Source organism: Garra rufa, chromosome 21, assembly GCF_049309525.1.
Source record: "Garra rufa chromosome 21, GarRuf1.0, whole genome shotgun sequence".
NCBI classification, from domain to species: domain Eukaryota; kingdom Metazoa; phylum Chordata; class Actinopteri; order Cypriniformes; family Cyprinidae; genus Garra; species Garra rufa.
In genome coordinates this window covers 37,814,347-37,824,920 of record NC_133381.1, presented here as the reverse complement: position 1 = coordinate 37,824,920, position 10,574 = coordinate 37,814,347, and the positions used below count along the sequence as shown (strand labels likewise).

The window sequence follows — 10,574 nt, the reverse complement described above, 5'->3', positions numbered from 1 at the left end:
TATCTTGGGAGATGTAAGCCTCTTTTAGAGGCCATTAAAGCACATCCAGAGACGAGACGGTTTTGTTTTTAAGCCCGAGGAGAAAATGAATCCCTGGACCTTAAACTGAATCCTCTCCAAAACCTGACTGCCCCAATTCACTTTCATTAGAAGTCAAACACACTAATCGTGCCCCTGTTGCACATCTGAAACTGCCACTTGGCTATTACGGGGAGTAATCTTTATTTAATAGATTTAACATCCATTCTCGCTGCCGAAACCTCACGGGACGGGGGAGGACAGACACACGCTCGCGCACAAACCCACCCTCTCGTCCCGGCGTTGGAACACATACACCTGATGCTCATGTTTGTGTTCAAAATTCAATTACCTACTTATTGATACTTCACAGAGATATTTAAGATGCAGACATGGTGAGTGATTTCCCAAGGGAGCCACTGCTTCCTCTTAATGTCCCAGCCGAGAGCTCTCCTCTTCTCACCCCTCCCTCCAACCGCTTGACACCACGAATCATTACACACGCGCGCCCACGGACGCCAGCCAGCCCTGCCACAGCCTATCCCTGTTCAAGAGGTGTCCTTATTAATAGGCAATCAGTCAAAATTCATTCATTAAAAACCCTAAAAGGTTTCACACAGGCGCTATGATTAGCTACGAAAGAAAATCCAATGAATTCCTAATGTATTTATGGAAATAAGGTGTCATTTCCGATCTGTTGACAGAGGTGCTGGCTGGGACAGAGAAGGAAGGGAGAGCGAGTTCGATGAATTCCCTCTACTCTCCCGCCGTGCTGCTCCAAATCTGAGCCGAGCTCGGATGCATCCGTGTATCGTAGTGTAAGGTCAAAACTAATTAAATAACCAAAATTAAGGATTGCATTTTAAACGTGACTCCACAAACATTCCCTACTCAGGTCAGCCATGAAGCAGTAGGAATAGTGTGTGAGGGGAGGGGAAGATGAGAGGACAGGAAGACAGAGGAGAGTAAAGTCGAGGAGAGCTTTCCCCCAGCTCAGCCTGTCATCTAGCAGCACTTCATAACCGCTTGCCCCTGCGGTCGGGTGTCTCTGATGGATTGATGGAAGCACATTACTACGGTAGGGTAGCATCACTGCAATCATATTCAGAGACACACTCCGCTTAATAGAGAAGAGATTGATCTAGGGGAGGAGGCAGTGAACATTGGGGCCATTAGCGCTGGACGGGTGTGACCTTCATAGCGGGTGCAAGAACAGATTGAACAGCAGGACGTTCTTGGATGTTGCGAGCCAGAGTTTCGTTCCTAATTGTCAATCTTTAACTTTTAGGATGGTGCACCTGCAACGGTTTTCCTCCTGAAGGACCTGACATCACATCCAGTTTTTGTGAGCATCTATTAAAGGCATAGTTCACCCAAAAATTAAAGTTAGATTTTTATCTGCTTACCCCCAGGGCATCCAAGATGTAGGTGACTTTGTTTCTTCAGTAGAACACAAATGAAGATTTTTAACTCAAAATGTTGCAGTCTGTCAGTCATATAATGGCAGTGAATGGGCACCAAACTAGGGCTGTGCAATTAATCGAAATTCAGTTTCGATTTCTGCTTCAAATGATTATGAAAATGCAGTAATCGAGTGATTACTGCACCCCATTCTGCCCCCTTACCAGTGGTGCGATTTTGCTCCTCCAAAAAAGCCTTATTTCACATGCAAATGAGCAAAATCATGTAACGTGACTTTCATATAATGGGACGTGCTGGATTGATTAATGTTTCTTTAATGTTGTGTTTTTGATAACGCGCAAGAAAACTTGCACTGTTCTGTGTATGCGCTCAGAGACGGAGCAGAACATGGACATGCAAAGTTATCTTTTAGCTCAAGATGCGCGCCTAAACAATCAAATACATGCAAAAATATTTCAAACTTAAACCGCTTGGTGATTATTCTTGTAAACCCTTGTCAGTTTTGTCTTAAATGATCACAGTTGAGAATGAAAATACATGTGTAACAGTATATTGGATCCGTGTGGCACTTGAAGCGGCAACCAATATTCCTTCTGCCGTCTCTGTGCTTAATATCATTAAAATGTTATATATTGTTAGACTACTTTAGACTTGCATATTTTTTTTAAAAAGCACTTTTTTTATTTGTATCTTTTTTTTCTGCTTTATTGCTATCTTTAAATTAATCACTAATATAAAGTTTTGGACCCTGTATAATCGTGTTCAATAATAGTGATTACAATATTGACCAAAATAGTCTTGATTATGATTATGATCAAATCGTTGAAAGTAAATAAAAAATAAAAAATGCACAGACAAATCCAAAATACACCCTGCGGCTCGTGAGGATACATTGATGTCCTAAGACACGAAACGATCGGTTTTTGTGAGAAACTGAACTCACAAAAATTGCACCTAAATCAACAATTTATAGGATCATCAAGAACTTCAAGGAAAGAGGTTAAATTCTTGTTAAGAAGGCTTCAGGGCATCCAAGAAAGTCCAGCAAGCGCCAGGATCGTCTCCTAAAGAGGATTCAGCTGCGGGATCGGAGTGCCACCAGTGCAGAGCTTGCTCAGGAATGGCAGCAGGCAGGTGTGAGCGCATCTGCACGCACAGTGAGGCCAAGACTTTTGGAAGATGGCCTGGTGTCAAGAAGGGCAGCAAAGAAGCCACTTCTCTCCAAAAAAACATCAGGGACAGATTGATCTTCTGCAAAAAGTATGGCGAATGGACTGCTGAGGACTGGGGCAAAGTCATATTCTCCGATGAAGCCTCTTTCCATTGTTTGGGGCATCTGTCCGGAGAAGAAAAGGTGAGCGCTACCATCAGTCCTGTGTCATGCCAACAGTAAAGCATCCTGAGACCATTCATGTGTGGGGTTGCTTCTCATCCAAGGGAGTGGGCTCACTCACAATTTTGCCCAAAAACACAGCCATGACTAAAGAATGGAACCAAAACACCCTCCAACAGCAACTTCTTCCAACAATCCAACAACAGTTTGGTGAAGAACAACGCATTTTCCAGCACGATGGAGCACCGTGCCATAAGGCAAAAGTGATAACTAAGTGGCTCGGGGACCACAACATTGGAATTTTGGGTCCATGGCCTGGAAACTCCCCAGATCTTAATCCCATTGAGAACTTGTGGTCAATCCTCAAGAGGCGGGTGGACAAACAAAAACCCACTAATATCGACAAACTCCAAGAAGTGATTATGAAAGAATGGGTTGCTATCAGTCAGGATTTGGCCCAGAAGTTGATTGAGAGCATGCCCAGTCGAATTGCAGAGGTCCTGAAAAAGAAGGGCCAACACTGCAAATACTGACTCTTTGCATAAATGTCATGTAATTGTCAATAAAAGCCTTTGAAACGTATGAAGTGCTTGTAAATATTAGGGCCCTAGTACTCACAATTTAATCCATTCCTATTACCCTGCTGCTTATTTTGCTACTAAACACACAAAAACACAGCAGCAGCAATCTTAGACCTACAAGACATTTCCAGTTTACTCGACGCATGATTTAAAAAACACACCCCCACAATTACTCAAGTAGAAACAAGTGTGTTACATCATCTGCACAAGCCGCCGCAGTGGAATCGGAGGTATCATCAGCATTGCCTGAGGCCTGGCTGTCCCAGAGGAGCACTCTCCATTCAATTACCTTCAATAACAGTACTTATCAGTGTAGTGACTGGTCCTGTGGGAGCCGAGGGGCCTGATGACCATGCTCAGCAGCCCCCCGACAGCAGCATTCATCACGGCTTGGAGCAGATGGGTACTGGTGGGGGGCTGGAGCGGTAGGCACGCGTCAGGCCCTCCCACAACGACCCTGATCAGCGTCACTCAGCTAGGAGAGGAGGGGTAAACGTCCCCAAGGAGACTGGTGCGGCACATGTCACGCAAATAAATACACACACATGCACACGCACATGATCTCCTTATCTGTCTATGGTTGCACCCCTCATGTAGCAGCTACAGATGAAAAAGTGCTGATCCACAGCCATTAAGAGACTTAATATACAGTTATTTAAGCTTATCGATTAATCAAAGCTTAATTTATGCTGCTGTTGATCATATTTTTTTGCCCAAACGTATGGGGCTAATGCGTCTGGAAGCTCGGCATCTGCATGCGCCCGAGGCGAAGGTCGAAATAAATATATAAAACAAATGTGTGGCTGATAACCTTGCCTTTGGGGTGAGTTTTCACTGCCTGATTGCATTATCCCCATTAACCAGATCAAGACTTTAATGGCCGCCGTGCCAAAGGTGCAGTAAATCTTTTTCCTCCTCCTCACCCTCCCGTCTCCTAACACTACCTCTCGTCAGCTCGTTTAAAGGCGCTGAAGAGAGAAAGAAACATGATGAAAAAGTAGCTCAGATTTACAAGGCTTCCCCTGACAGATAGGAGAAGGAAGAAAATTAAACCACACCACATTAAAGGGCGCCGCGTTAAATGCTGCTCTGAGCCGAATGATAATCGTAATTTCATATCTGTCTCCTCAGTGCAGCTTTACATACCGGTACGCTTATTTAAAATACCTTTACCGTATTGAAATATTGAATATTGAGATGATGCGGAATGTAATTCTGCAATATAATGAATTGATGAAAGCGCAGAGTGGAGTACAGCTAGCTGAGTTCGTCTACAGTCATGTTGCGCATCTTAAAATAATTTGCAAATGTGTACAGATGGCCTAAAACCATGAGATCTGGGATTTTATCATTTAAACAGTTCAAATCTTTGTGGTTTGGTACAATTTGTTTAATACTTGTGAAAGAAGTCTCATTTGTTTGATTAAAACACGGTTTTCTATTTTAATACACTACCAGTCAAAAGTTTTTGAACAGTAAGATTTTTAATGTTTTTTTTTTTTTCTTCAGCTCACCAAGCCTGGATTTATTCAGTACATTTTTAAATAGTTTTACTATTTAAAATAACTGTTTTCTATTTCAATATATGTTAAATGCAATTTATTCCTGTGATTTGAAATCTGAATTTTAGCATTATTACTCCAGTCCAGAAATATTCAGATTTGCTGCTCAAAAAACATTAATATAATTTTTACGTTGAGAACATCTGAGTAGAATTTATCTAAAATAGAAATCTTTTGTAACATTACAAATGTCTTTTAATCACTTTTGATCAATTTAAAGCATCCTTGCTGAATAAAAGTACTCATTTCCCCTTTGCAATGTTACAAAAGCTTTTTATTTTAAATTAATGATGATCTTTGGATCTTTCTATTCATCAAAGAATCCTTAAAAATGAACTCAACTGTTTTCAATATTGATAATAATAAGAAGAAATGTTTCTTGAACAGCAAATCAGCATATTAAAATGATTTTAAAATACATTTTAAAATATATTCAAATAGAAAACAGTTATTTAAATATTGAAATAATTCGAAATTTTACTGTTTTGCTGTACTTTGGATCAAATAAATGCAGGCTTTGTAAGCAGAAGAGACTTCTTTAAAAACATTTTTAAAAATTACTGTTCAAAAACTTGAACAGTAGTGTATATTTTATATACACTACTATATTTTTTTGTATATTTTATATATATATATATATATATATATATATATATATATATATATATATATATATATATTGGAAACCATGATAAATGTTTTGGATGGATTTTTTTGATGAGTTCAAAAAATCTAATTATTTAAAATAGATATTTTCATAAAATTGGAAATGCTTTACTGTTACATTTTTGATCAATTTAATTCATCCTTGCTGAATAGAAGTATAGTACAAAAAAGTTCTTACTAACTCCAAACCTTTCAACAGGTAAACTGAATATTCAGATTTTGAACTCTATAGGTTACTAATCTAACTATGCTGCTCATGTCAACACCAACTGATGGTCAGATCGTCTTGTTTCCAATAAAGAATTCTCAAATTATGCTTGGGAACATGATCATTTGATTTAACGCAAAACTTGTGCAGTTTATGCAACTTCTAACTATTATTTCGCTCAATGGCATAGAACTGTGACAAATTATGTTTGGCATAATCTTGGTTGAACGAGCCTACTTTAATCATGCGCCCTTGCTGGAGATTTTACAAATCAGCACTGAACTCACAAGGCAACCTCTCATCACTTCACCAGTATACTTTCCACATTAAAGCATCCAGACTGACCAGAGACTAAGATAACCAGTGGGTGGGTATTGCCAAAGATATATAAGAAACAAATTTTCACACAAATCACATTTTTGTGCTGCATAGGTTATATATTAGATGGAGAGGACCTGCTTTCGGCATTGGAAATTAATGTTCTTACTCCTGTTAAAAAAAGAAATGTCTTGGATCATGTTGCATTTCTACAGAAATGAACAAGCTACATCATGAACAAGCAGAGGACAAAATAACAGGAGGGTGGAGATGTCTTGGTTGAGTTATTACGGTGCTAGAAAGCCTACTGAGTGCAAAGTCAAAGATATTAAATGCAGTCAGAACAGACTCAGGGAGTGCCTTTCTATTTGTAAAAAATGACATTTTTACATAGCAAAAGCAACATGGAAGCTGTACCTAAAAGTAGCATATTTGTGACCCTGTACCAGAAAACCAGTCATAGGTGAAATTATACATCATCTGAAAGCTGAATAAATAAGCTTTGCATTGATGAATGTTTGTTAGGACAGGACAATATTTGGTCGAGATACAAATATTTGAAAATCTAGAATCTGAGGGTGCAAAAAAATGAAAATATTAAGAAAATCGCCTTTAAAGTTGTCCAAAATAAATTCTTAGCAATGCATATCACTAATTAAAAATTAAGTTTTGATATATTTACAGTAGGAAATTTACTAAATATCTTAACGGAACATGATCTTTACTTAATATCCTAATGATTTTTGTAATAAAAGAAAAAAATATTATTTTGACCCATACAATGTGTTTTGGCTATTGCTACAAATATTTAGTTTTGTGGTCCAGGGTCACATTTAGTCTAGAGAGTTGGCACTTATACAGATGTATATGGTATATGATAACATAAATGTCCTATTAAAATATCAATTTAATACAAAATATTTACTCAAATGTAATAGAATTATGTATAAATGAATATTTCAGGTCAGTAAGACATTTAATTTAATTTAATGTAATTTTTATTTTATTAACGCTTGATTTTTTTTTTTTAACTGATATAGTTTTGAGTGTGAGATTTTACCTGAATTCACCGAAAGGGGCGATTTTGAACATGATATGAAAAGGTCAAAATGTCAGAAGAAATGTAATATTTCTGGCCTGCATTACTCGCTTTCAAATTGCACAATATTTCTACATTTGATGGCCATTTTCATCTAGAAAGTCATAGAACCACTTATCTTTTCTGTAATCCTGCCAGTATGGATTAATATGACATCTAGCAATTCTTTGATATAACATTTCAGAGCTACTGGGCAACAAGCCAGCTCTGTTTAAATATAGAGTGGGGATTTATTTAAGCCTTATAACTAAAATAGCTCAAATAAATGAATTAAAATATATATATATATACATAAGGAAGTAATTTTTCTGGTACGTTTCAGATGTATTTAGGTGCTAATATGTTATATGTTTTACAAACCTTTATCATAAAGCTAACAGCAGGGGAAAATGCATTCTTGCATTTGTAAAAGTTTTTCTCCTTTGCTAATATTGCCATCTAGTGGAGGCTTTACAAAGCCTACGAGCCACTTCATAAACAGTGCACACATGGACTGAATGTTTCTAAGAAACTAAGATTACTTACATTCCTCCAAACCCAACTGATAAGCCAGATTCTGCAGTCCCTTCACCTTCTCCATCAGATTTGCTGTGGTCAAACTTCCTAATTCTAATTAAAAAAACAAAACAAAACATAAGCATATTGATATTTGTAGCGCCAATAAAAAAGAATGAAAAAATGTTTTATATACGTTCCAAAGTACAGCAAAAACAGTAAAATCCCAAAATAATGTTATAAAATATATGTTTTAAATGTAATTTATTCCTGTGAATTCAAAGTAGATTTTTTGGCATTATTACTCCAGTCACATGATTCTTCTATAATCATTATAATATTCTGATTTGCTGCTCAAAAAAAACCAAACATGTATTATTATTATTTTTTTATTTTTTATTATTATTATTATTATTATTATTATTATTATGTTGAATATTGTTTCAGGTTTCTTTAATGAACAGCATTTATCTACAACAGATTTTTTTTGTAACATAAATGTCTTTATCGTCACTTTTAATCATTTTTAAAGCATCATTGCTAAATAAAAGTATTCATTTCTATCATTTCTTTCTCAAAAAATGTATTAAATTGAAAGAATTACATTCTATTCATCAAAGAACCCTGAAAAAAAAATGTACTCAACTGTTTTAAATATTTATGATGATGATAATAATAATAAAACGTTTCTTGAACAGCAAATCAGCATATTAGAATGATTCCTGAAGCATAAATGTGACGCTGAAGACTGGAGTAATGATGCTAAAAATTGAGCTTTGATCACAGAAATGAATTACATTTTAAAATATATTCACATAGACAACAATTTTTTTAAATAGTAAAAATATTTCAAGATTTTACTGTTTTTGCTGTACTTTGGATAAAATAAATGCAGACTTCGTGAGCCAAAGAGACTTCTTCAAAAATCATTAAAACTTAAAAAACTTTTGACTTGATTAAGTTTTTTAATTGAACTAAGCATGTTAGATAGGTCCATAAAAATAAAATGCTAAATTATGCATTAAGAAGCTTAATATCATGTTTTGGTTTTATGAAAACAGCAACAAACCTTTCAACATTTCAATATCTTCTGATTCCAGTTCAGCCATCCACTTGGGTGGAGAATTTGTGATAGGCTAGAATAACAAACAGACATCTTAATTACATTTCTGAATGCAAACTTTCAAAATAATTCATTTAAAAAAATGATTTGATTCTTTACTCACATTTTTAAAGGATGCAGCAAATTCAGAGACACCCGGTACTATTAAAATATCAAAAAAAAAAAAAAAAAAAAACAGACAGTACATTAGAAAAAAAAGTGACAGTGCCATAATAAAAATGTTTAAAAACGTTTATTTTTTCAAACATTGTAACTTTAGATCATATGTAGAAACACCTGTGAATGGTAAACCTTATAAAATAGTATTTTAGTCCAAATCAATAATATTAGACACTTACACTGCTCCGGCCACAAGTCAGGTGAAGCTCGGTCAAGTTTTTCAAAACTTAGCAGAGAGGATTCAAAGTCCTCACCTATATAAATAAATAAAACACTGGTTCAAATAAATTATATCAATAACAACATTAAAAATAATAATAATAATAATAATAATAAGTAGTGCAATTATAATGTGGGTGCTGTGACTTTCGGAGTAATAACCCTCACGTTATGCAATATTGAGTAACGTTATACAAGTAATGTTCTGACAAGTCACATTAGAGGAGGGGGAGGTTATGTTATGTTTACTCAGCTGTTTGTATTGCTGTGATCCAGCTGAGCTAGCTGCACTGGATAGCAATACTTGTTAAAAATAAACAAAAATAAATAATTAAAAATAGAAACAAGACACAAAAAGTAATCTTTTTCTCCGCATAGCCGCTGCGACATACATTCGTCTAATATTTACTACAGCAACTGATGTCGCTTGACACGTAGCTTGCTAATGACTGACTGAAAACAAATATATGACGCTATTCCGGGGGTGAAAGCCTGTTTTGAAACTGAATTCGTCTATTCTTTAAGGGGATATGCTGACCAGCATAACAGTTTATAATGTTTAATCGGTCCGTCGCACGAGTACAATAACAACTAATGTTACCAGGGAAAAGAGGAATTAAAATTTACCTCCATTCGGAGACGCCATCTTGACAACAACACACGTGATTCGAAGGAGCCAATGGCTGAAGGCCGTGGCTGCCCGTAGCCCCGCCCTCTTTCGCTGATGTCGCAACATAACACAGGAGTTTCAGCTCACTTGAGAAGTAACGTTATTTTTTTACCGGGGTGTTTATTAAAAACGCAGTTTTTTCGTGCACCTATCAAGTTTGAGATTTTAGGCTTTTTGTCTTTACATAAAGTGTTTTTTCAGACTGGTGGAAAGAAAACATCCTAAAACACTGTTAAGTGTTTCTTTTAAAGCACTTTATCTATTTAAAGTAAAATGCTTTTTTTAAAGGCCGTTTTCCCAAAATGAGTTTTTTTTTTCTACAATGAGCCATAAATCTCCACTTTAGTAACACTCACACACAAACATTATATTTTTATTCCTGAAGTTTTTTACAGAGGGATTTGTTCATATATAATTTGTTGATTTGATACATTTTATTCCCCCCAAAATGGTAAAAAATAGAGTTTTTCCTGTCTGTTCTAAGTTTTTTTCTAAATTATGGCATGACAAAATGAGATACCCAAAATTCCCTCTGTAAAACTTTTGACTCTATGTCAAAAAAAATAAACAAGAATTTAAAACTTCATCCAGTGTTTAGATTTTTGTACTAGAAATGTATGCAAATTAGCACATATTTAATTAAATAATGCCTCATTTACATATTTAAACCAAACATTTTAGAAAACTTGTAATACAAATTT

At 35.8% G+C, this 10,574-nt stretch overlaps 1 protein-coding gene across 1 annotated transcript in view; it reads right to left on the bottom strand.

Annotated features, from left to right (window-relative positions):
- lin52 (lin-52 DREAM MuvB core complex component) overlaps window positions 1–9,850 on the bottom strand; it is a 16,622-nt gene extending 6,772 nt beyond the window's left edge. The window contains exons 1-5 of the mRNA XM_073827512.1: window positions 9,831–9,850; window positions 9,164–9,238; window positions 8,929–8,966; window positions 8,772–8,838; window positions 7,733–7,816 (exon numbers count right to left, since the gene is read on the bottom strand). Coding sequence (XP_073683613.1) covers window positions 7,733–7,816; window positions 8,772–8,838; window positions 8,929–8,966; window positions 9,164–9,238; window positions 9,831–9,849 — 283 coding nt within the window. The 5' untranslated portion in view covers window position 9,850. The remainder of the gene's footprint in view (window positions 1–7,732; window positions 7,817–8,771; window positions 8,839–8,928; window positions 8,967–9,163; window positions 9,239–9,830) is intronic.
- Between the last annotated feature and the right edge of the window lie 724 nt (window positions 9,851–10,574).